Genomic DNA, 27,630 nt, shown 5'->3' on the forward strand with positions numbered 1-27,630 from the left:
TGCAGCAACAATAACATCAACAATCTGCAACATATGCAATCCAATCAATGAGAGAGAAGCGAAAAGAGAAGCAAAAAATATATATGGAATAAAAACTATGTTCAATAAGAATTTATTAATAGCTTTAACAACTGAGTGAAACTTTCTACTTTCATAATTGTTTATTAAGACACGCAGCACCTCTTGTAGTGGAATTTTTCGTTTTTGACTTGATAATACTTATATATATATATACCTATATATATATAAATTATATATGTAATAGCAAGATCTGCACTTTTATTCATTTGCATAACGAATTTTAATATATACACATATAAAACGATTGATTTTCTGAAACTTTGTAAAACGTAGTTTTAGTATTTTATAAAACAACAACAAAAGCAACCAAAAAATCTTCGCAAAAGAGATATAGAGATAAAGAGAGCTCTACTTTTCCATTTGTCAACTCAAAAGAACTTATTAACGAAGCCTTCGAAAAACTTTTTAACTCCAAGTGTAGCAAAAGAGATTTAGTCTTAAATACTTTAAAACCAAATAATAGAAATCAATATAAAACATAGCTATAATTCTAAATATATACATGATATATGCTATATGCCTAGTAGTTACATTTGTAAATATATCAATTTAGCTCTAATTCGCGACCCTAAACAAGAACTTTAAACTATTTTATTGTAATTGTATTTAAATTTTGAGCTCTGCTTGTTTCTAAAACAGCGTGTAATAATATCTAAAAGCATTAATTCTCGATTTTAATCATATATATATATGTATGAAGATATCTAGCTATATATAGTATTATATATTATACTTAAAGCTCAGCTCGAAAGTCCAAATGTTGTTGTTGATTTCTAAAATCGATAGAGCAAAAACAAAATATCACGTTAAACATTTTGTTTTCATTTCCTTTTTCTAATTTGTAACTGTACTTTAAGATTAGGTATGCGCTATATATATATTTGTTTAACGCAAGTACTTAAATCCAAGTCTGTCAACTTTATGTGACTTTTGTAGTCTAGCAATAAAAAATTATAAATTAATACAAATATAATATCCTATGCATGCAATCGATAAATCGTACTATATACATATATATAAATATATATAAATAACTGTTCAATCTTTAACCGATAACATTAGGGAAAGGTCGATTTTCGCTATTCAAAACTAAATGTAACAATACAAGAATTTTTGTAAATTATTTTTGTCCGTCCACATTGTTAGCTTTCATAAACAAAAAGATATATGTATATATACAGTAATATATATATATATACTTACTGTATATATAACAACGTTTTCTGAGCAAAACTCGTGAAACTCGACATACATACAATTTATATAGACATACCTCCAGCACGCCTCAGAAAAATGAAAAAGTAAACATTGAAAGAAATCTTGTCATATATATATAATATTAAGAATTGATAGACATACACAGCCACACATACATACACATACACACTTCAATTTCTACGACATGTGCAGAAAGAACTCATTGCATTTGGGCTGTGAGTTAATCTATATATAAATATATCTACTCTATCTATCCCTAGACATATTTGTTGCGGGCTTGCAGCTAGAGCCAATTCTATAGATCGATTACCAATTGTTAACTATATTGAAACTTACCAAAAAAAAAAAAAAAAAACAACTTCATTTTCCGCACCTACTCTTAAAACTTTTTAATTGCATTTCTTTCAATATATATACTATATATATAACTGAACTACTTTATGTACTTAAACGAAACTAATCTGAAATGAAGACTAATTAAAGATTTTCTCTACTTAATGACTTATTAAAAGTATATATAATAATAAAATGAATTGCAATCAATTTTTAGAGCTAGAAATAAAAAACTATCTAAAGCTCTTTTGTTATGTTGTTGAAATGTAAAAAAAAAAATAAACAAATAAATAAAAACCTTTGCAATATTTGCACATATATCTATATAGAAAACTAATAAAACTACTACTACTACTACTACATACACACAAAACACACACACACACATACACACTATGTACTAAACTCTAGTAAAAAAAAAAAAGAAAAACTTAAAGTACCTTAAGCCAATTGGCACTAAAAACTTAAAACTAATAAAAATCAATTTAATTTTAATTATGAAAAAATTGAAATTAAAAAATAAAAAGTATATAAAAAATCTATCCCCTAGCAATTTTAATAAGTCTATGCTAACAACAAATTATATATATATATTAAAATCATAAAATGTCCTAAATGCTAGTTTCATAGTATCCACATTACCAAAAAAAAAAAAGAAAAAAAAAAGAAAACTGTTATATTATAAAATGAAAACTCTTAACTCTTAAAAGAAAAATCTAAACTAAACTAAACAACACCAATTGTTGATATTCGATTAAACATTTTTATACTTGCAACTTTAATCTAGCTAAAATTGTTTTTGGTATTCACATATCTGTTGAGAATGAATTGGAGGATTGAATTCTTATAGCTAGACTATAACCCTAAGAACTTTCAAAAAGTCTTTAATGATAATATAACTTTAATTGAAACACCAACTAAATTTATGTTTGCTTTACTCTATATAAATATTCTAAATTTCACACCAGAATTTGTAGGATTCTAAAAAATAAACAGAAGTCAAGAAGAAGCAGCAATTGTTAACAGAAACAAAAACAAATGAAGAAAGAAGAAAACACTTTTATGTCACATATTAAAGTATATATAATATATATATACATCTACCTTATGAAATATTCAACATCAACTATATATATATCTATATATATATGTAACATTTTACAAGTATAATTAAACGTGAATTCAAAAAGAAAAATAATTGTATAATTGCTATATGCTAACATATATATATATAAACTATATATATATAAAACGACTTTCCAGTTTATGTAAAATTGTAATTAAATTCAATAAAGTTTAATTCAACACTTTAGTTGAACTGAATTAGATAGAATTTACTTTTTGCCAAGGGAATAGAATTATAAACAGAGCCATTTCAGGGAGTGTTCTAAAAACTGTACTAAAATACGGATGGTATCTTGTGTACAGTATATATTCATTCTTATACTCCAATAAGTACATGTATTCTCTTACTCATGAGACTCCTATGCTCTTATACACATATGCTCACACATGCATTCCCTTATAATCCCATACTGGTCTTATACTCAGATGCTATAAATAACCACACGTACTATATACTAATACATTTTCATATAATCTCAAACACTTTTACTCAAACATCTACTCTATACTCTTCTGGTATAATAGTCTTCTAATCAGATATTCTTATATTCACATACATATCTTTACAAGTATGCGCTTATACTGCCTTAAGCCAAGTCAGCGACACCACCAACAACATCAGGCATCGTTTACACATTTGTTATGGGCTCAAGGCATAAAAAGTGAACTTATCAACGTCATGTGTTTCCTGTCACACCTCCCATTAAGAGCCTAGGCCCTGAGATACCCTTTTCCTAATTCTTGATAACTTAATAAAACCAATTAGTGAACAATTTGTCTGGCGCCGTTAACCCCTGGCCTATCGCCAGGGTGAAAGTCAGCAGACGAGTTAAAAGAAAAACCTTGCAACATGTTGTCGATAAGAGCTAGATTTTTACCTGCCCTCGGCTGCAGCTGTTGCTAGAGTGTTTTTTCCACTACTCCTTACCTCTCCTCAGCTCAATTAACACCTGAGCATGTTTCAGCCTCTTTGTTCGTATCTGTTCGCTGCATTGTTGCCTAATTACGTAGACAATGCCAAATGCCAAATCCATTCGCAACGTCTTGTTAAAACAAATCTGCTTGCATGTAATTGGATGCTGCTTGTGCATTATATTGGACTGACGCCCAAAGCCTTCCTGTCTTGGCTCAATTTACACCTGTTTTATTGCCAATCGCTGTTTAGCCTAATTTATTTCATATACACAAACAACATATCAAATGTTCTCTCGCTTCAGTTCTATCTATGACAAATGCGATTTGTTGCACTCATTTGTCATTAGAGATGGGAGCGTGAGTAAGAGAGGTGAATATGAACAGACATTTACATTAAATAAAGCCGATTAGAATATGATTTTAGAATGGGCTTCAAGATACTCTAGATTGAAGATCTACAACTTGAGAATTTGCATAGTATAAGAGTAAGAGCAACTGAGGCCATATAGTTGAAATTATTTGTAGACTATAAAGAGAGGGAACCTAAAAACTTGATTAACATAAGGTAGATCATTAATAAATTATTTCTATCTTTTTTCTATCGCTCTAGTCTGCTCTTTTGTCTTACTTTCTAATGACATAATTAGTTGCTCTTTGTCAACATAACTTTCGTTCGTGTTATACAACACCTAGATCGTGTCATGTCACGCGATCCTCTCTAGCAGCAATAGATGATGTGATTTGTTATCGTTACGTGTCCATTCCGGCCAATGCGTCTGCATTGTGCCTCTCAGATTGGATCGTTCCACTGGCTGTTGCCTGACACAGCGGAAGCGGGAAATGTGAAACCAAGCGTTGCTCTATTGAAATTCCCGTTGTTACAAACAACAACAACATTCATAATAGTACCAGCTATATATGAAATAAAAAATATTTGTATATACAGATTTTATGACGCCCACAATTTGTATTTTTGTTTGTTATTTGAACTCCAAATTTGTTTATTAGCTGGAAATTCGGAGTTATTATTTTATTGTTTCACGCTTCTGATTTTTATTATTTTTTTTTAATGCCCTGAACTCATTGGATATAAGTGAATGGGGTATAATGTTTTGCTTAGCGTGAATGTTACAAGCACAGAGAGGTGGGGTTGACTCTGGAAATATATGGTCTAAAGTCTATATGGGCATACAGTTTTTATCTGGTTTACACTTCTCCACTTTGATAAATTTCCGTTTATGTTTAATAGAATTTTTCTCCTAGGGTATTTCCTAGTCGGTAGCTCCAGCGCTTACTCATTTTTTATGTGTCTAGTGGTCAAGTTGCAGCTGCTTTTATTGCAGTGAGAGTACGACTTGAATACCCATCAATTAAATAGTTCCACAAGCTGATTCTCTATAACTTTTGAAATGGAGCACATATCAAAAGACTTAAGTTAAAAACTCGATTGATATGAAAATAATCATTTTCAATTTATATGAAAATGACTTGATCCTACGTCTAGAACCTATATATAGAAGAGCTTCCCTGCTGATGAATATATTCAACAGCAATTCGCATAAATAAGCTAAAGTTTCCCATCAACTAGCTCTTAAAATGACTAACTAATCAAGAATCGATTGGCTGTCGTAAAAAAACATCTATGCAGCTAGTTTGCCATTAAATAATTATATTGTATCTGTCGTTTTTTTTCGCTTTAACAATCTTAGCACATAATAAAAGTCATCGTAAATACTATTAGCAATAGACACTACAGTATGTGGGTCATCTGATGATCAATATATCAACATTAATTGAAAGCTTCACACGTGTGGAATGTAAGCCAAAGACTTGCTAAAATGTGCCAGCATATATACCCTGTAATTAGAAGTCTTGCCGACTCAGAGAATTGCTGTACATAAATCTAAATGTCCTATTTATGTCTGACTCAAATCTTTAGATATTTCCCTTTACAATGCTTACACACATTCCCATCACTTTGGCACGTCTTCCTTTGCCATGCAGTATTTATGGAAATGCCACAGCTGTCACGACAATGAGCTGTTAATCTAAACACTCTAAGATTACCAACACAATTGGCAATTTAATATAGATGAAGAGCAAGAGAGAGAGGGAGAGTCAGAGCCCCGCAGGGCTTTTGATAGCGAACTGTTGACTTGGCTCATCTTTCTAGGAACCAAATTACAGTTAATGTTAGCTGATGACGCGACACGTTTGCCAATATAAGATCCCAAGCTGACAAAAGTCCAACACTGCCTGACTAAGACATACCCTGAAGATATATTCTTATGTATAAAAAGGAAACTATCAAAGCCACCAAACACATTTTTTTAGTGGGTATCAAAAAGCGTTACTAACAATCGAAACTAAGTATAGCACTCGATGCCAGACAATGGGCCATGACAAACACACTACATACATATATCGTTGTTGTTATTACCCACTGCTGTTGTTGTCGATTTGTTGAGTTATGAACTGTGTTATTGCCTGTCAACGTTGGTGAACAAAATTGTGTATTTAAAGTTAATTGCATTTAATGAGACAAACTCTGCTTAAAATGTCATCAATTACATGAGCATAGACTAAGATCGAATATATTTATAAATAAATATAAATATACATACATATGTACATATAGATTGAAGTTAATATATGTATATATAGCAAGAGATTTATGCAACACGAAAGCCAAGTTCAAATTTGCATAAATGGTAAATCAATTAAAAGGCGACAACTCGTATCCAAGAAATGCATTAGAGTTTGACACAGCAAGAGAAAGAGAGAGAGAGAGAGAGAGAGAGGGAGAGAGAAGTTGTTACTGCAGTAGCTGTTGCAGTTGCATTCGGTTGTCTTGGACACGGCAGGTAGCATTAATTGAAGCTCCCCCAACCGCTTTGCCCTCACTCAGCTGTTGCTGTTGGCAAATGTCAAGCTGTTTTGTGACTACCGTGGCAGAAGCGCGTAGCGTAGCGTTTCACAACTGGCCAGTAAATAACCGACAATAAATCACTTTGAACAAATACAAAATACAAAGCAGAAACTAGAGAGAAAAAAAAACACACAACACTTTTGTAAAATAGTAAACTGCTAACTGCTGTAATCGCTGTAGTTGTTGCAAATTTAAACAAGTTGTAAATTTGTAAAAACAAAAACGACAAAAAGAGAAAAAATAAATGACGAAAAACACTTGTAAATACACATTGATGAACATGATGGGTGTGTGCAAGTGTGTGCGTGTGTGCGCGTGTGTGTGTGTTTGTGTGTGTGAAGTGCGCTGACAAATCACCTGTTGGCCATTTGATAAATGCCCCCTTCAGCCGCAAGCCACAAATTCTTGACATTAACCCACTGTAATGTCTTCTCGGTCCGTTAACACGACTTTTACCCGCATCGATAAATAATTGATTTGATTGCCGTGTCACAATTTAAGTAAGAGATAGCGAGAGAGCCGGGTGGGGGGGCGAGGGAGAGCGTGAGAGAAGCTTTCCCAAGACATTATCAGACAACAATAATGGGCTTTAATGGTACCCCGTACTGACGTCTCAGAATGCCAGAGCTGGACTTCATTCACGTGCGAAAGGATCCTGTAACACAGCGCTAAGCAGCGATCGCTTGCAACATGTTGCAGCTGTCAGCAAACATTGCAGAGGGCAGTTCAACAAGTTGGGCTCGAGTGGGTTCGCTACAATTCGTATACTCAGAATGAGTTGAGCTTGAAGCCGCGAGAGGGCTAGTTGGGTTGGTTGTGATATTTTCTGGTCTTCTGACTTATATTTAAATTCATCAATTTTATTATTTTTATCACTTACCCAGGAGCATTTTGACTCTCGCATATTGAACTGTAATATAGGAGAATATAGAGATTAAAATTCAAGAATAATACATAAATATTATATCTATATTATATATATGAATATGAGTATTCGTATGTTTATATTAATTTCTATATATAATACAAAATATATAGAAATGCATTTATTTATTTATTATTTGCATTTAAACTATTTAATTTAATTATTCCAACTTGCTTACAATCCTCTCCTATGTGATTCTCACAAATTCAAGTAACACTTATGTCTACTAAAACTTTAGATTCTGAATATACATAACTTTTAACTATTTTACGATACTCTCTCTCTCTCTCATTTTCTTTATTTTTATAATTGTCTCCCTCCTCTTTATTCTCCTGTCTCTTTCTTCCTTCCTCAACCCTCATAATTATGTTTGCTATAAATATTCAACTTCACTTTAACATTTCCCAAACTTCCATAGCCAACCTCGCTCACGCGCAGCTTCCTCGAACTCAGCTCGAACATGTTCGCTGTGCCAGCTGATTGAATAGTTTTTACAAATTTCATTTCAACTGGCCGTCTGCCAGTTCTTATACGACAAGCGCGTTCAACGGTTGACCCGGGTTCCCAAAAACAAAATCGAAATCGAAAGAAAAACCCCTAAACCTAAAACTGAAATCGAAACCGTGTGGCGTCGCGTGTTGGGGATCGTCTTGCATTTTGTCGGCTCAGCTCTTTAATTGTGTCACTAATGAGCCGCATTTATGTTAATCTCGGCACCCGGGCCGAGACCATCTAAGCCTTTCAAGCGGTCAGGCCGACAACGATGCCAATGCCGACGACAACGGCGACGACAACGTCGACGACGACGATGATGTCGACTCCTGCGGCATCTTTATCGCGCGCTGTGTGAATTAACATACAACATACGAAATACACTCACACGATACAAAGATTTCAAAGTGTCTTTTCTCCTCCCCCCCTCTCTCTCTCACTCTCTCTCTCTTTCATTCTCTCTGTTTCGCTCCCTCTCTTTCTACCTGTTGAATTCTTCGTTTTTGGTAGTTTTCACCTGCTGCGCCGTTTATGGTTATTGCCGCAATTTGGTTGTGACAGTCGGCAGGCGCTTTATCATAAATTAAAAAGTCGTGTAGTCGCAGACTCGCACAAGTCTCTGCTGTCGGATCAGTGCGAGTGGTGCAAGTGCCGCGAGTGGTGCGTGTGGTGCTGATGCTGATGCTGATGCTGCTATTGCCGCTGATGAATGATGCGCTGTTAAAGCCAAGTTATTTTGCATGAATGAAATCGCAACGAGACGCGACGTGATAAACGAGCTGCTTCATCAACTCAGCGCTCTCCGAACGATGACTTAATTTAAAGTGCCGCTACACAGAAGGTGTTAATTAGCATATGGACAAATACATCAACAACATCGACAACAACAACAACAACAACTATTTCGGCAATCTCAAACTCAAACTCAAACTCAGTCTACCATCTGCAGCTTCACTTTGTTTATTTTTGCTGTCGTCTGCTCTTTGAGCTCGATAATAATAAAAAAAAAAAGCTATCCAATGTCTACAATTCATCAGTAAAAAATCTATATATATGTAGATATATATATTTACAAACGATAATAAAAAACATGGTGCAAAGCTCAACAAATTTTCTGTGGCGAGTTCTTAAGTTTCCGAGCCGCGCAGTTAGCATGAAAAGAATATGAAGAATTATTGTATTTCTATTTGCTTTTCCGTTCGTGCTCGTGATTGTGTTCGTGCTTGTGCTTGCTCATTTTCTTTAACGGCGTAGCCATGTGGAAAATACACAACAAACTTTTAATATACTTACTCTGGATTATGGAAATAAGGTATAGTATAAAAACCAACCAACAACAAATCTTTCTTTTTCTTTTCGATCACTTTTGCTTCGTTCTTTCAATGAAAGCCGCCGTCTCAATATAGAAACGATTGTCGAACGTTTTGTTCTTATGCTAAACAGTTTTCATTCTTATTTATCGACAAAAATTGTGTTCTAAATAGCTCGAGAACTCTTTTATGGCTTTAGACAAAGAGAGGTATTAGTGGGCACAGAACAGTGGCTGACTTCTTTGACTAAGTGTGTATTTCTTTAGATTTTTATACAAAGCTAAAATAATCCGCCTACTTTAAGCGAGAAGAAAAAGTTGGATATAAGTTCGATTTAAGGATTTTTTTATATTTCTTATATAATAGTTAAAGTTATATGGAGATGCGTATGTATTTTGTATAAATATCAGTAGCCATCTCTTTGCTTAGCTCTAAATCTTCAATAATATGGAGATTCTCTGTCTATCTTTACGTCTATCCATCCCACACATCCGTCTATCCCTACCTATCTATCTTTATCTATCTATAATTGAAATTTTAAGACCAACTGCTCGATAATAATTACAATTTATTGTCCAATCTATCAACCTACATTACTGAGAAATAAATCTTTCTACTGAGATGAGATAATATACACTAATTCTTCCATTACAAATTCAATTCTCTAGTCAGATAGTTATCAATCAAATAAAATGATTTAATGACTATTCATTGCTGAAAAAAGATAAATAATTTGAACTTAGAAGATAAATAAAAACCCTGTAAATTAGTTGCTGTTTCTCTTAACTGAAATCAGATTTACTGTAATGTTTTTATCTTAACCAGAAATAGACATTAATGTCACTTCTATAGCAACTCAGGAAATCCAGGGTATTCGATGTGAATTAACATACTCTCTCAGCTAGTTATAGCAACTCAATCGGTTTTTTTTTTTTTTTTGCTTTCATGTTTTCTTTTTGCTTATCAATATCAAATCTCGCGCCGCTGTTGACAACTGTTTCCTTTCGATCTCAACAAAGCAACAGTTAAGATCGCAGCGAATCGCTAATTTTCATCGGTGTAACGAGACAAGAAAAATCAGAGAGAAGGAGATGGAAAGAGAGAGAGAGAGAGAGAGAGAGAAAGAGGGGGCAAATTACAAGGAGTTGTATGTAAATTGTTATCTAGACGCCCAAACACAATACGCCCAATCACAGCTCAGCTGCTGATCTCGTCGATCGTCGATCGGTGATTCTAGTGGAAAACAGGCAATAAAACTAACAACAACAATAACAACAACAGCAACTGCAGAAAACAGCGGGAAAAACGTTGAAAAATCTCATTAAAATGGGCAATTAAATGATGGCAACAGCAACTAAAACCAACTGACAGACGGACAGCATGACAGACGGGCGTGTGTGAGGCAGTTACGACGAATGCCATTTTCCAAAGACAAACACAGTTTGCCAATCAAAAAACTTGGCTAAAGCAGGAGCAACGGGAGCAGCAACAACAACAACAACAACAACAACGACAACTGGAAATCAATTTTTGCCATAAACTCATCAACGTGCCCGACTCTCTGTGTGTGTTGTGTGTTTCGGCTGCTATCTAATTGCCTTGGCGCAGGCAGTTGCGAGTATCTAAAAGATACGGCGGCGTCGGCAGCCTCTCCACTTGGGATTGTTCCAGTGGGCTGGTCTTGTGGGCAGCTACGCCGCCGCCGTGGCGGCCAGCTGAACAACAATGCGCATCGGCAGCAGCAGCAGCGGCAGCAACAACAACAGCTATGAACAAGTAAGAGTGCTCTAGCAAAGAGAGTGCCAGACTAGCAAATATCCTGCAGCAGAAAAGAGGCAGAGATAATAATTTAATGGAGCAAGGTATGGATGCGCACTTGACCGATTGCATTTTAAAGTAACAAAAAGGCCAATCCAAACATTCGATATGTATCGATTAAAGAACAAGTTAGCAATTTATAAAAGTATTTTTAGAGCTAAATTATATCATATAAAAATATTTAAAAATATTATCAATATTAAAATATTATCATTATTAATCGATGAAAAATCAATGTTAAAAATCGATTTAATATCGCTAAGTGTATATTACTTCCCATTACTCATTCTTAGCTCCTGCATACCCACCGTTGCTCACATTTGTAATGAGTAGAGGGTATGCAAAGGTTTGCTGACCAGTTAACAGGTTGCCCACAAAAGGGTCTTAACCCAGAAAAAACTGCAGCATCGCTTGTAATTGGGGTTACTGCGCAATCTTAAAGCGCTCCAAATGGCATGTTGTACAAACAGGAAACACAGACCAACAGAGAGAGAAGAAGAGATGAGAAAGAGAGAGAGTGTGTGTGAATAAGAGAGATAGAGAGAGAGAGAGAGAGAGAGAGAGAGAGAGGGGCTTGTTACATGCCTTGAACAATTGAAGCTCATGAGCTTGCAACGTGCAGACAAACGCTCAAATTGTGATCAAGATCGTCGTAAGTCGTTGCCAGTTACAAGTCCAAAAATGGCCTTTCAAGTGGTTCCTGTGGCTGTAGCTGTGGCTGCGCCTGTGCCTGGGCATGTGCCTGAGCTGCCAAGCAGGCGCGGGAGCTGTTGGTGGTGCTCATTGCTTGCCAGGCGGATCGTTTTGTACTTTTAGATGAGTGATCGACTCGAGCACAAACAAAACTATCTGCGCTTGATCTGTCTGTTTGTCTGGCTAGCAGCTGGCTGGCCGGCTCTTGGTTCGCGACTCTCATTTGGTCAGCTTGTTGTGGCTACATTTGCCAATTGCCCATGACGAACGATACGTTTGGCCTTACCTGTTGCCATTCGGCTAGGGAGACCCTGGTCATACGTCTTTCGCGGCTCAATTACGTCGTTCGTCGTTTTCAGCTTTAGCTGTTTGCCAGGATTGAGTACAATTGTTGCCATTTGCCGTGCCAACGACATATATTTTTCTCTCTCTCTTTTTCTTGGCCAAGGCTCGCTTTATGCATTGTTGTTTCTTTTTTTTCCTTTTGGTTTTTTTATTGATGGCATGTTGAACAGCTTTTATGGGTTTTCTTTTAGTTTGGGCTTGACTCTGTGTGCTGTGCTGCCAGTGCCCCGGCACCGCCCACTTTACATTGCAGCTGGACACGAGGCCACAAACTTTCAAATGCCGTGGCAAAACAAAACACAGAAAACTGAAAACTGAAAACAGAAACAGCGCACAAAACTAAGACCAACGCTGCATTTTGCATTTTGAACTGAACTCGGCCTCGTAGTCAGTCGCATTGTTTGAATTAATGTGGCTTTGTGGCTTCCGCCTCCAATTGGCGCTTTATTTTGGCTACACACTCGTAAATTTTCGGCCAGCGGGCAGAGCGCCACGAACATGTCAGCGTTCCATGTAATTACCCACGGCCAACGCAAGCGCCAGGTTCAGGTCCACAGCAACAAGAAGAATGCAGTTAAAGATGCAGATGCAGATGGAGATGCAGATGGAGATGTAGATACAGATATGTAGATGAATACAGATACAGATACAGATACAGATACAGATACAGATACAGATACAGATACAGATACAGATACAGATACAGATACAGATACAGATACAGATACAGATACAGATACAGATACAGATACAGATACAGATACAGATACAGATACAGATACAGATACAGATACAGATACAGATACAGATACAGATACAGATACAGATACAGATACAGATACAGATACAGATACAGATACAGATACAGATACAGATACAGATACAGATACAGATCTACATCCAGATGATATATGTTGGCATTGCACACATAATTTGAGGCCTCCTTTAATGCTGAGAGGCGGCAGCTACTAGAGACAAAAACAAAACCCACCGCCGTAGTCAAGATAAGGCAATTGGCACAGCGGTGGGTCGCTTAGGCCTAGACGCTAAATATGCACATGAAAGAAGTTTATGGGTCCTCAAAGTAGGTTCAAGGAGAATGCATGAATGGTCAGAAGATACGTATTAGGCTTTCTGATATTATGCTCTCCATATGATAAGCATTCCATAATTCCACAGCTTAAAAGGATATAAAATTCATTCAATCGAATTTCTGGGCATCTTCAATTCTTCACATAATGAAATGCCTCCAATATTCTCTCAGTGTATGGCTGGCTGCCCTTTTTGGTATCATGCGTTGCGCTGCTCCTGCGCCTGCCCATAGTTCTTCCAGTTTGCAGGCCCAGTTACGCGCATTTGTCTGCGCTCTGCGCTGTGGTCTGCTCTGCAACGCCTGCGCGTGAAAATATTAAAGTCATATTTTTATGAGCCTCCGAAGTGCGCATTAAGAGTTGTTTTTGCTGTTGTTGTTGTTGTTGTCGTTGTTGCTGCTGTTTTTTGGTTTCTTATTGACTCGCTGTGCGCGCTTAGGCATTTATGTTTATATGCTCGGGAGACGAGATATAAGTGGTTAGGCTTTAAGAGTCAGCTTCCAGCATCAACTTCAACTCCAGCTCGAGCTCCAGTTGCAGTTGTTGTTGTTGCCGTTTGCTAATTGGCGCTGTGGCTAAATTATGCGACTGGCCTAATCCATTTTTAATGATAGCTGCCCCGCGAATGCAGCAAATCACATATTCGACTCATTTCAGTGATTGGCCAATGGTTTATCGATGGCCCAAAAAATATATATGTATATATACATACATATATAAACGAGTTTCTATCTTTTTCGTAAATGCCATCAATGCGAAAAGTAATGAAGACAATAAAAAAGAAATATCAATAATAATTATTAACTGCATGGTTAACGCAGAGGCGGAAGTCAGCTACTGGAAAAGCGAGACGTAAAACTGGAACTACGCTTTTTATTTTCGATATATGAATATGGTGATTTGCATTGCTTCATTGTTTTTCTGACATTTGTATTTATTTATTTGTTTAACTAATATATTAAACAAGTTATTTGGCAACCAGCATTGACATCATTCATAGTCTGTGCCATCATGATTTATGGTATTGAACAAATATGGAAAAAGTATCAAATGTGATATATTAAACAAGATTTTCTCTTATAAAATTATACGCTCAATATATCACAGTCGATGATGATCTCTAGATATACACCATAAAAGTTTGGCACTCAGCAAAGTATTTTTAAGCATTATCAAGATTCAATTAATGTATGCAAATTATTAAGATCTCGAAATATCGGAAAGCATCCAAAAATAAGACTCAAATTAATACTTTATCATAAGAGTGATGAGTAATGACAATGCTAATGATAAAACGTATAATGGCAATGACAATAGACGTAATAATCATATGATAATGATAATGAGTATCAATGACAACATTAATGTTAAGGATAATATATTTCCCAATGTTTATTTGACTAATATTTATAGCAATAATGATAAATTGGCTTACATTGAGCCAGCAATGCAATGCCTGACTCCAACTTGCATTAATTAATTGAGTTGTTTATAATTGAGCCTCCGCACAACCCTGGCAACCCTGGTGCAATATCATTGATATCAAGTTCATGACAGGTCCTTGCTCTCTCACGCATCACAAGTTGAGCTGGGAACAAGAATCTAAATCGTCGCAACAAAGCAAAAAAAAAAACACAGAGAAAAAAAACAACCAGAGAAATAAAGGGTCACGAAATGAAGGCGTAGACCCAAGCGCAAAGCCTGTGCCTCGATCTAGAGCCGAAGATAAAAGAGACCAACAGCAGCAGGAAGAGCCGCGTAGCTAAGGTTAGGGCAAGGTAAGGTAGGCCATCTAAAACAAAAACATGAAGCAAAAAACAAAACACAAAAAGCAAAAGCGGTGCAAAACACAAAGCACAAATCAAGTACACGTGACTCGGACGTCGGTTGACGCTGCGTAAGTGATGCAGAGGCTCGGAGGATGGGTTCGGCTGAAGTTGATGATGAAATTGTCGACGCTGACATGCAACAGGCAGCAGGCTACAGGCAGCTGGCAACACGGAATGGAGCCACATGGAATGGGGCAGCAACGCGCTTCAAGTCGCAACGACAAATTAAATAAGGCACGGCGGAAAAAAACAGCGTTTGTGGAACAAAACTGAACAAGCTGCAGAGAAAAAAAAATCGAGTAAGAGTGCTGTCTAGGCGGCACTGCTCGACTAGAAGATACCCTAAATATACAATATTGAAGGGTGAAGGAGCAAAAAATATGGTGGAAATGTAAAAAGTTTTCAACGATGCAGCAACATTAGATCGAAGACTTTGGAGTTGCTTTTCTGATACTCAAAAATATTCCCCTATATATACTCATATTTATCAGAAGTATATATACCATATAGAACACCAGCCTTACATCAACAAACGCCATATACCCTTTTTACACATTTCCCATAGGTTCAGGGTATATGAAAATAAGAACAAAAGGCCACGATGAAAAGAGAGCGATAGCTGTTGCCCATTTGTTGTTGTTGTTGCTGTTGTTGTTGTTACTGAGGTGGGCATGACGGTCACGCTGTGCGAACGCACGAAAAGCTATTGACTGACTGACAAACGGATGCGCTGACAGATCGATCAACGTAGTTTAACACAAAGTTAAAGTTGAAGGTTGGCAACGGTGGTTTTGGTGGTTCAGTGGTGGTTCAGTGATGCGGCCACTGAAGCATTGCAGCCACACAACAGCCAGTGGCTCATTGTTGTTGCTGTTGCTTCAGTTCTTCGTTGTCGTTGTTGTTGCTGTTGTTGTTGTTCGATCTGGTGATCGCATCCTGGCAAGCTCGCCGCGTGGTCGTGCCTGTTAAACGAGCCTAATTATTAGTTTACTACCAATTTTGGTCTTCGGGGCCTCGGCTGCATGTTAACAACATGTACAACAACTCATGAGCATCAACAGCAACAACAACAACAGCAATGAGCAAGAGTGTTGCAATGATGGATGCTAGCCAAGGGGATACCCTGTAGATGTAGTTGTAAGTGTTATGCATTAGTGTGAAGAAGGAAGAAAACGTTGAACTTTTAAGAGCATGCCAGATACATATTTAGCCATGGCTCCTGTAACAGTTAGGGGATACACAAAGATCTAAGAAGATCTTTGTACTCCTACACACTTATATAACTTCATTGAACCCTTTACAGGGTACATTACTGCAGATTGAACACAAAACGATCGTCAATTGTTGTTGTTGTTGTTGTTGTCCGTTTCCAGTTTTCCGTTGCCAGTTGAAGGGTTAATTTGGGCGAGGACCTGGATCCACTTTGTTCACTCTGTCTACACTTTCTACCCCCTCCCCCTCTGCCTCTTCTGTAAAGTTTGTAATTTCTGTAAATTGATTTAATTGGCCCAATTAAAAGTACATTGTAAACATGGGCGAAAGCAATGGCCAAAACTGTTGCAGCCCATTGACAAGACAGAAATCGAATCGAACTGACAACAGCGTGTCCCTGCCCTGAGGATATTACACTGCTGTGTACCTCCATATATATACACATACATATATGTATGTATGTAATGAATATGCATAGCTGTTCATGTTTTGGGCGCCTGCGCAGCTGTCTGATTGGCTTTTTTGTGTGTTGGCCAATCGACATGTAGACAATTGCTCGTTATGCATCCAATGAATGCGGCTATGGAATGCTACTATATTGTATCTGAGAGTGTGATAATGTGTGTCTATGTGTGTGTGTGTGGGAAGTGGCTATACGAGCTACACTGCTGCCATTCACAAATGCTCTTCCTACGACTCCAAGAGCGTTTATTGCCTATGACTTGCTTAGTCTTTAGAAAACAAGCTTCAAAAAATAGCTGTAAAGTTTTTGTTAAAGACAGTTATTAGATGGTCAAGTCAACTTCAATGAAATTACATATAATTATAATCAGAGATTTAAAATATAAGTTAGATATATATCTACTGGTTGAGTGAGCTAAGCTCATATTATTTTTCTTGGGTTTTCTTTTTGAATTTTAAAATTTAAAAACTTTAGCTTTATCATACCTTCTAAATAATATGTATGTTTTAAATTATATAAATACATATATAGTAATACAATTAGATTCATTCATTTTTCATCCCGCCATCAATAAAATGCATTGCAGTGCATAATTTGATCTTTCATAAACATTTTTCAAATGCTACTCGACTATTTGCTGAATGCTGCACCAGCAGCAAATATTGCAACAGCAACAACCACAACAACAACAACAACAGTAACGCCATCGTATTAAGTAAACAATAAATTAAATATGGCAAAATGACAAAATAAGTGCACAAACAAATGTGAATCGATCGATGGCTAAAGGAATAATGAAACGAGTAAGAGTGCTGGAAGTGCACGACTAGCAAATACCCTGAACTTTGCAGAGAACTACAAAAATACCAAAATTGATGAGACTAGAAGGATTTAATTTAGGTAGAAGGGAACTAGGTAAAGCGGAAAAACAGAGTATCTAGCGTAACAGATGGATACAGATGGATGGACACAAGAACTAAGGGACATAGGGAGTAAGAGACAGCCCAATAAACATCCATAGAGAGACAGATATATATCTACTCTCAAAAATATCGGCGTGGTCTCATCTGTTGTATACATTGTCACTAAATCATGATACCCTACTACATCTAACTGTTTTGTTCAATAGTATGAATGAAAAAACAAAAGTCGTGCTTACTGCTCAATAAATGCCGCCAGCGATCAATTCATTTCCATTTCAGTTTGCCATTGCCAGGAAAATAGCAACAACAACAGCAACAACAATTGAGAACTGGCCACGAGTCAACGTTTAAAAAAAAAGTCGCAATTGGCCAATGGAAAAAGCAAATGTGCCGCATTCAAAGGCAAGATTAATGCGTTCAAATTGAAGCTGTTGTTGTTGCTGCTGTTGTTGCTATTGTAGTTGTTGTTTTGTTGTTGGTTTTTGTTTTGTTTTTGTTTTGCTTTTTTTTTTTTTTGCAGTCAGGTGAGTGAGTGGCATGCTTTTAGGGGGCGTAGACAGTTTTACTGTCAGTTTTAGTCAAAATAATGCCGCCAGCTATATTATTAGCCATAATTACATATGCATCTCAAGCGTCTAATCATGAGTAGAGAAGCTTAAGCCAGACCAAATCAAAAGCCTCGCATGTCTAATCGAAGGCTTTAAATGCCAGACAGCTCTGCCCAGAGCTGCTGACATAATCCACGATAATAAGCAACTAGCTTTCCATACTTAATGCCCAATTGGATTAATGGAGTGCCCAATAAATGACTTGCAAATTGCCAGCTATGCGAGCTCAGGAATTTCTCTTGCAGTTGTTATAGGAAGTACTAGACATAGACGAGGTTAGCAAAGGAGAAATATACATATTGTATCTATCATTAACAGGATATTCATCATATATGAAGACTATCATTAATATATGAATTTTCATTCTGCTTTCTCGTCAGATTAGTATCCAGCTTTACGTCTGTCATGCTCTGCGGCCGTATACCCGGTCTGACGATGGGCCAACGTCAGCTATGCAGCGAGATGCCCGATGCACTGATCGCACTAGGTGAGGGTCAGCAGCTCGGCGCCCACGAGTGTCAGCATCAGTTTCGTGGCCATCGCTGGAATTGCTCGGAGGTGTGGCAACGCAATGTGTTCTCACATGTTGTGCCAATAGGTGAGTAGACAGAAAGAGAGAGGGAGAGAGGGAGAGAGGGAGAGAGGGAGAGAGAGAGAGAGAGAGAGAGAGAGAGAGAGAGAGAGAGAGAGAGAGAAAGAGCAGTTGAAAGATATGCAGTTGAAAGATATGCAGCACTAGACTACTCTCTATTATTAATATATTCCTAACTCCTCTCTCTCTCTCTCTCTCTCTCTCTGCATCATCGCTCTCTTTCTTCTATGCCTATATAACTATTCCTGTATACTCTATGCAAACTATTTTTGATATATGTCCCCTTTATGACATACTCTCTATTATTAATATACTCCTAACTTCTCATTATCTCTCCTTCATCTGTCTCTCTCTCTCTTCTAGCTTCTAGGGAGGCCGCTTACACCTATGCAATAGCCAGCGCTGGTGCTGCCTATGCAGTGACTGCAGCCTGCGCGCGAGGCAACATTTCGCTCTGCGGTTGCGATGTGCGGCACAAGACATCGCCGCCGCCGGAGCCCTGGAAGTGGGGCGGCTGTTCGGCCGATGTGGAATTCGGTATGCGTTATACGCGCAAATTTATGGACGCACGTGAATTGGAGCGAGATTCGCGTACGCTCATGAATTTGCATAATAATCGCGTGGGGCGCACGGTGCGTATGCATAATATTTCGAATATAAATATTTAATAATCATTTTTCATATACACCTCCACCTGCTCTATCAGCTAGTTAAGAAGCTGCTGCGTACAGATTGCAAGTGCCATGGCGTCAGCGGCTCGTGTGTCATGAAAACCTGCTGGAAAAGCCTGCCGCCCTTTCGCCTGATTGGTGACAAGCTAATGCAAAAATATCAAAAAGCCAAAACTGTGCAGGCCCTGAGAGGCAAACGTGGACTGAGATTAGTATTAAGCAGGTGCGTAGAGAAGAATAATTCTCTTAGTAAACTCTCTCATCTCATCTCTCATCATTACAACTCTCTCACAGAAAGAAGCATCAGATGGCGCAGAAGGTCTCACTGATGGTGCCCAAACGCATGGAGCTGATCTATTTGGAGGCATCGCCCAATTATTGTGAGCGCAGCATTCAAACGGGCACGCTGGGCACAATGGGTCGCATTTGCAATCGCACCGGTCATGGCCCACAGAGCTGTGATCTTTTGTGCTGTGGGCGTGGCCACAATACACAGCACATACAGCGAAGTCAGCAATGCAGATGCCAGTTCCATTGGTGCTGTCAAGTGGAGTGCGAGGTGTGCGACGAGAGTTACGAAGAGTTCACATGTAAATAGAAAATATAGTTTGTCCGCAATGAACAGACAGACAGACAGCTAAGCCAGTAAAAGATGCAAATGTTTCTAGTATTACTTAGTTACGAATAGTTCTTAATGATTCTAATGTTTCTAGTATTATGCGAAATTTCATGTATTACAGACACACACACAAACACACTCTAACTGTAAGTCTCACTCAAACACAAATAAATAGTTGTTAAAAAGTTGAGTGTTTAAATAATTTTTATTTATGTATATTATTATATAAATATAAGGCAAATAGTAAGTATTTAATATATGAAGTTTACTTCATTTCATGATAATAACTTTGCAATTACAAATGACGAAATTTATTTAAAAAAAACTCAATGTAATAAAAATTAATTTAAAAATATTTATTTTAACAATTTAATAAATTTCTAAAAACGAAAAAATATATTTTAAAATACTTTATATATTTATATACATATATCTTCCCCATATTAAAATTTCAAGCAGCGGCTCCGTGTTAAAATAGTTCAAGAAAATCATAGCATACTTTTAGGCTGTTAGTTTTAATTCAAAGCATTGCCAGCCTAAAGAAAACGCATGCAAACGAAACGTAACAATTCAAATGCCGTTACGTATTAGTGTTACAGCACGCACACACTCACACAGACGTAAGGTCAGCAGGCGAAAACGTAACGGACGCCGTTGTAAAGGAATTTCATACTTTACTATTGGAATTTTCATTTAGCCGCACAATACAAAACGCAAAGACAATTAACCAAGAGAGAATGTGAGAGCAATAGAGAAAGAGAGAGGAGAGATGGACTGTAAGAGAGCAAGAGTGAGTGGTGAGAGACTAAGGGAAAACTGCGCGAGCGCGATAAAAATTCATTGATTGCAATCAGGAAATGCCGAGCGAACACAAATGCCGAATCTGCTCTTCACTATAGTTGCCAGCAACAACAACAACAACAACAACAACAACAGCAGTACTAGGAAACTCACCTCGGAGCGAAACGGACGAATACGACTACGACTACGACTACGTTTACGTTTTTGGCTATGGCTTATATGTGTCGACTATAACAGCGACTGACACGAGCGAACAGCGCTCAGTACATTGAGGGTAGTTGTTAGTTGGACAACGGCGTTGCCGAAAAAACAAAATACCAAAAAATAAATTACATATACATACATATATATATATATACATACATATATACATATGTGAAAAACGGGCCCTACAAGCTGCCGCACAACACAATTTTTTGGGTTAGATTATACACACACACACACACAGAGACACATACACGCACATGTATGTGTGTGTGTATCTGTAAAAGTATCTTTTAGCAGCAATACAAATAAAAAACTAAAAAAAAGCTAACTCGATGCCAAAAAAGGCTAAACAAAAAAAATCTTCGTGTGATTTTGTGCAAAAAAAAAAAAATAACGCGAAAAAATTATTATAAAAATATCACAAAAAATTAAATGTGTATATGTGTAGGCTGATATGTGTGCGTGAGTGTAAGCGTGCGTGTATAGTAGCAATTGTGCTTTAGGCCGCAACTGCACCCTGGATACAGAAAACTGATTTCCTGCAAAAATTGTGCGAAAAGAAATGATAAAACCAAGCAAATCCCGATGCTTTAAACTTACATCAAGCAGACATCGAACTGGAATCAAACATCAAATCAAACACCAAGAAACAATAGTCAGTTTTATAGGCGCAGCTATAACCAATATATTATATTGGCCATGTTAAACGCATATCGATTGATGGAAGAAGAGAAGGAAAAATTTATTATAAATTGCTTCAACCTACATATAAAGCATACACACACACACACATACGCACAGCTATAAGCTGTATAACAGTAGACACACGCTCTCACACACACACACACACACACACACACCGTGAAGTTGGGGATAGGCGCGCGGGGGCGTGTAACATAATGTAGCTAGCGTAGAGCGCGTGGGGACGGGAGTCAGCAAAGGAAAGGACGGGGGAGGCGAGGGCCTAGGGTTCTGGTAGCCCTTATGTCGTTAGCTTCGTTTAGTGGTTCGTTCGGTTCGTTACGCTAACGTTACGTAGACGCTTACGTTACAACGTAGCGCGCGCACACACTCCGGCAACTCCGTAAAGCGCACAACTCCCACTCTCACGCGCTCGCCGCTTCGGCCTCTGCGTGTATGCGTGTGTGTGTGTGTGTGTCTGTGTGTGGGCGCAAATGTGTGTCAGTAGCTGAGAGAGAGCGAGAGAGTAGTCACTTATTGTGTGAATGACAGAGAGAGAGAGAGAGAGAGAAAGAGAGAGCCCACATAGCAGTGCTCCAACCAACTTCAAAAAAACTTCGCACAGCCCTTACAAATCACTCGTTGAGCACGCAGCACTCAAGCAACAATGCAAGCATAAAAATTAAATAAAAAAATATATACATATACATATATATATGTATATAAGAATGGATATATATGCATATTAAAGTGCTTTAATTAACTGTGCATAAAGAAAAAAAAAAAACGTATATATTTTTATTTAAATGAAATCCAAAAGTTCAACAGCTTAACTCAAGTGCGGTTTGCGTGCGTTTTTTTACTCCAATCCAACAGCCATGTACATACATAAAAAATAATAATATTAATAATATATATGCATTAACCAACAAGCGGCTTACAACAAAATGCAATTAGTCAAGCAAAAATAAATAACTGCAACAAATTTAGAAAACAAATTGAAAGTGACAAAAAAAATTTGAGTGAAAGCAAAATTTTGAAATTGAAATTTAGCATAAACGGAAATGCAACAACAACAACTACAACCACACCAACAGAAGCAGCAACCGCAGAAAGCCTACATACACACGCACACACACACACACACATAGGCAATGTATGTGTGTGTTAAGCATAAATTTGCTAGTAGAAACAAATTGTTGAGCTAAAGGCAGCAGCAGCGGCAGCGGCAGCAGCAGCTAAGGCTCAAGTCGAAATTGGAGCTGGAACTGGAATTGGAGCTGGAACTGGAGCTGGAACTGGAGCTGGAACTAGAGCGAACGCTGGAGCTGCAGCACATATATAGCTAAAGAAAACTATATCAAAAATAATTTCATACGCCGCGTGGAACCTTCAAAGCATTCAAAATTCATCGTCTAAGCAAAGCGGGTGAGCAGCTCTAACACATCTACAACTATATCTATAAGAAATTTATGATCAAGACAAAACACACACAGACACACATACACACACGCACACACACACACGTATGCATTGTAAGCTCTATTGATTTTCTGCGATTGTCTTGAGTAAAACAAAAAAAAAGTTCCCTAAGATCAACTAACTAATTTCTGCTTGTCTCGTATAACTCGTATAGCTCGTATAACTCGTATGTCTCGTATGTCTGTGTCTTATATATATATAAATAACTTAATTTTAACAAAAATTTAATAAATTTGCATAGTTTTTTAATGTTTGTTGTGTTTAGAATTAAGCTAATCGGTCTTAGTCTTAAGTAGTTCATAGTAAAATTACGCATACGCCCCGTAAACTGTATTTATTTGATAGACAGACACGTATATATATCTATATATGATTGTATCCTTAGGCTCATATTTAGATTAGCTGTCAAAGTTCGCCCCTTCGATTCAATTTATTTTGATTTTAATTTGAATTTTTGTATTTATTTTTATTTCACACGAAAAGCAATTTTCAAGTATTCTGCCCCCCCAAAAACTCGAACTGCCCTAGGTTATCAAAGTGCCTGCAGCGGCACATGGATTGTCATGCGAGTATAGACACACACATACACACACACACGCACACATTGACACGCAGACAGCACATTGACAGCGCATATATAATAAAGTATTTCGACTTTTTTTTATATACATTCAGAGATTGCCTACAGCCACGCCTACTCGCAAGGCTGCGTGTTTGTTTTAATGCTTAAGCGAGGGTTTATGGGTTAGCCACGTGTGTGTGTGTGTGTGTGTGTGTGTAGGACTGCTTGGCATTGCTTTGGTTTTAGTTACAAGTCGTCATATCGTCATTTGCTGCTTGGCTTTTGTCTTAGGCTTTCTGTTCTAATTTTAGACGGGTGGAATAATTTTTATTGATTTCAAATTTTAACCTTATTTTATGTGGCTGCGAACGTGTGTGTATGTGTGTGTGTGTGCGTGCGTGTATGGGTGTCTGGCAGCATAGGCCACAAAAAAAAAGTAAAGAAACGCAACGTAAGAAAGCTAAAGAAACGCCGCCAAATGCGGCAAATGTTTTACGATGACGCTATTGTTGAATCGTCACATGTATGTGTGTGTGTTTGTGTGTGTGTTTGTGTGTGTGTGTTCGTTCACGTCTCTTGCTGAGCGCCGCAGCTGCGCAAGCGAGTGTGGTGAATAAGCCAAGACGAAGCTGCAAGCTGCGAGCCCACACTCAGCTTCAGCATGTTTAGGCAAAGGGGCGTGAGGTGCTGTGGGGCTGCATGCCCCACGCAGCGATAACTCACAAGCTCAGAGTGCTGATAACACCTAGCTGGTGTCGACCGTAATAGCCGCGAGCCGAGACACCAACAATTGCAATTGCAGCAAATGCCAGCCGGAAGTGAATGAGAAGGAAGAGCATCGAGCGCCTGAAAGTAGGCAACAGCAAAAATGTAGAGCCCAAGAGCTGCATAGCTAAACAGATGCAAATGCAACTGCAGATAGATATTGATATAGATACGTATATAGGTAAACAGATATAGATATCGATAGCCGTAGCTGTGCGCCTTGTTTGCCTAGCAAAGTGCTGAGCCATGCTGAGCAGATGTGTAATCGAAGACGAGGTCCAGCTATAGCTATGACCTCATCTTGATAGCTGCTGTGGGGCATGCGGCACGCTGTTGTTGCTATTGCTGCTGTCACGTAAATGGGCACTCAGGCGACACACATACACACACTCACTCACACACACACACACACTCACACTTTTGCTGCATTTGCTCAGGCATGCAAGTAAACATTTGAATGGTCTTCCGGTCTGCTGATTCGTTTAGCTTTTATTTAGCCGCTGTCGCCATTACAACCGAACCAAACCCCTCAGCACCCCCTTCGGTCTATTTCCACTGGTTTCTTTTTGAGCCATTGCCTTAGCCCATTCATAAAGCGACGCTGCCTGTGCGCGTCTGCACTTCATTTTTGAGCCCTTCCGTATTTGAGCCTGGCAGAAACGTGCAACTCGTCTTCTGCCTTCAATGCAATGTAGACTATCTTGTGGCTAGCGAGGGCTCTTTAAGAACTTATTGTAAATAATTGAGATGTAAAAGTAATTAAAATTAGTTCATCCTTACTAGCACAGCTTAGCTACTGTACTGATCTACTGTAATGTAGACTAAATAATAAGAGCTATATCAATGATATATCTAGAACCATATTTAACTATTTATATTTTCTACCCTAACTAGATCTGAAAATGGAATCGATTAGAAATTCAATCTATATTAAATCTATATACATAGCCAAGTTTTATAAAGATCTATAATATTTAAAAATATATAAAAGGCTATGTAATCCAATTAGACCGCTCTATACCTAAAGATATAAAATATGTGCCTACGCGATTGATTGAGTTCCCTTATCCAAATGAATCCAATATGCTTGTATTGAACTACTTCAACCCAACTTCTTGTATTTTATAAACATGAAATATTCTATTTCCTTGATTTTTACTCTACTTTCAATAGAACCCTGCCTTAGTCAAGCCTGCTTCTTATAGGCAATTAATATGGGAATTATAGGAACCTAAATATACACAATATGTTTCCATATAGTTCAGATACCACTCAACCTTTGACAAGTGAGCTTTATATCCTTGGAGAAGAACAAAAAATGATTTACTTAAGCCACCCTCGTTGTCATTCATATGTAGCTCTATCCCTGTGCAGGTGAGTGTGCACGTGTATATGTGGGTGTGTGCACATACAGCTGAGTGCGACTCCTCTTGGCAGCGACTTGGTCGAGTGGCAATTTGCATGCAATTTGTTTTTGTCTAAATAGAAAACACAAGAAAAAAAAAATTGCATAGAAAGCAAACAGGAGCTGCCATAATGCAAAAGCCACTCGACATTTCTCTCCTCCTTTCTGTCTCTCTCGCTCTCTCGCTTAGAGAGGCTGAGATTTAGGTAAAAAGGTTAAGGATATGCTAGTTGATGTAGTCTAATTTAAATGCAAAAAGAAACACGCTTAATGCTAAAAGCTTAAAGTTGAGTCAAGGCGCAGCCCGGGGCGTATGCGTAATAAATGTATGGCCAGAGGAGGCGTATGCTTAATATGTGTATGATATGTATGAGCTGTGTAAGTGTGTGTGTGTGTGTGTATGTTCTCTCTCTGTTCCTATCTTTATTTTGTACCATATTTGTTCTCTTTCACTTTTTACACTTGCAGATGCAGCCAATTGAAAGAATTTAACATAGAAACCAAAAAAAAAAGAAAACAAATTAATATAAAACAAACAAAAAGCCAATCAAAACGTGCATATCAAACGACAAAAACCAAATAAAACCAATCAAACGAAGCATTTAACAGGACAACAGGACAACAACAACAACAACTACTACAACCACAACAACAACAACAACAACAACAATAGCAACAACCACAACAACAACTGCGTGGGTGCATGCCGCGGATCAGCCGCGGATTATGTCACGCGACGATTATAATCCAGTGAATAGCTCTGGTGTTCGCAGTCCGGGTCGCGTGCGTCGACTGCAGGAATTGCCAACGGTCGATCGATCACCATCAAGGGATTACGGCGCACGCGGAAGTCCACTAGGTGAACAAACCAAAAACAAAAACAAAAAAACTATCTATTATAGTTATGCTTAAAATTAGTGGCAACGACTAAGCACAAACGTAGCGAAGCACCCCAAAGCTAAAAATCAATTTGTCTATCTGAAAGATGCAAAAAGAAACAAAGTGCAACAACAATACCAAAACATATGTAGCTGCTCACGTTTGTGCCACAAAGAAAAGAGAAAGAGAGAGAGCTAGCGAAACTCGCAAATTTGTTTTATATATTTTCATATAATTTCCATTGGCTTTCAAACTTGAAAAACAAATTTCTTGACTGCATAAAAACGAAATGAAAAAATTAATACAAAAAAAATTAAAAATAAAACCAAGTAAATATTATACTAAAAGTAAAAATAAACAAAAAATGCAATAAAATAATTAATTTATTAATAAAAATCAAATTTTAAGAAAATAAAAAATAATAATTTAATTAAAATAATATATCAATAGCTATAAATTTAATATTTTACATTTATAAAAAAAAATTTCGTTTTTATGCAGCTCAAGAGCAAATATTTATTGGCTTAAGCATATTTACTCGAATATCAAACTTTTTTGTCAAAATTGTCATTTGTAAAGAATCTCATGAAATGCTTTTTAGTTTGTGCTCTTCTTCTTCTTCTTCTTCTTCTTCTTGTAGTTCTTAATTACAAAAA

At 37.4% G+C, this 27,630-nt stretch overlaps 3 protein-coding genes across 45 annotated transcripts in view; all 3 read left to right on the forward strand.

Moving 5' to 3' along the window:
- Positions 1-2,675, forward strand: part of Camta (Calmodulin-binding transcription activator) — a 47,331-nt gene extending 44,656 nt beyond the window's left edge. For all 7 annotated transcript variants that reach the window (XM_089262242.1, XM_089262243.1, XM_089262241.1 and 4 more), the window contains one exon: positions 6-2,675. In XM_089262242.1, the coding sequence (XP_089118368.1) occupies positions 6-51 (46 nt within the window). In that variant the 3' untranslated portion in view covers positions 52-2,675. The remainder of the gene's footprint in view (positions 1-5) is intronic.
- A 5,237-nt stretch (positions 2,676-7,912) lies between these two features.
- Positions 7,913-20,209, forward strand: Wnt2 (Wnt oncogene analog 2). Of its 2 annotated transcripts, none has more exons than XM_018104660.3 (5): positions 7,913-9,330; positions 18,691-18,908; positions 19,266-19,534; positions 19,609-19,796; positions 19,868-20,209. In XM_018104660.3, exons 1-5 carry the CDS (start codon positions 9,275-9,277, stop codon positions 20,169-20,171), a joined length of 1,035 nt encoding a protein of 344 aa, XP_017960149.1. In that variant the 5' UTR covers positions 7,913-9,274; the 3' UTR covers positions 20,172-20,209. The 2 variants fall into 2 exon arrangements, with proteins under 2 accessions (XP_017960149.1, XP_017960150.1); XM_018104661.3 differs by having other exon boundaries at positions 18,696-18,908.
- Positions 20,210-21,245: 1,036 nt separating this feature from the next.
- The window catches only part of brp (ELKS/RAB6-interacting/CAST family member bruchpilot), a 45,718-nt gene continuing 39,333 nt past the window's right edge, over positions 21,246-27,630 (forward strand). For 10 of the 36 annotated variants that reach the window (XM_089262222.1, XM_089262218.1, XM_089262208.1 and 7 more), the window contains exons 1-3: positions 21,247-21,413; positions 22,758-23,309; positions 26,564-26,954. Coding sequence is in view for 34 of the 36 variants with exons in the window: in XM_089262218.1 (XP_089118344.1) it covers positions 26,822-26,954 (133 nt within the window). In the remaining 2 variants the exon portion in view is untranslated. Of the gene's footprint in view, positions 21,414-22,757; positions 23,310-26,563; positions 26,955-27,630 lie in introns of all 36 variants that reach the window. The other 26 variants (XM_089262220.1, XM_089262211.1, XM_089262213.1 and 23 more) reach the window with 7 other exon arrangements.

Source organism: Drosophila navojoa, chromosome 5, assembly GCF_054131105.1.
Source record: "Drosophila navojoa isolate 15081-1374.11 chromosome 5, UAZ_NAV_1.0, whole genome shotgun sequence".
Classification (NCBI taxonomy): domain Eukaryota; kingdom Metazoa; phylum Arthropoda; class Insecta; order Diptera; family Drosophilidae; genus Drosophila; species Drosophila navojoa.

Excerpts from the sequence above, each read along its gene's own strand:
- Wnt2 (XM_018104660.3), top strand. The coding sequence starts at position 9,275 with ATGTGGAAAATACACAACAAACTTTTAATATACTTACTCTGGATTATG. Across the intron at positions 19,535-19,608 it reads ATAATCGCGTGGGGCGCACG|CTAGTTAAGAAGCTGCTGCG; the intron begins GTGCGTATGCAT and ends CTGCTCTATCAG. Across the intron at positions 19,797-19,867 it reads CTGAGATTAGTATTAAGCAG|AAAGAAGCATCAGATGGCGC; the intron begins GTGCGTAGAGAA and ends ACTCTCTCACAG.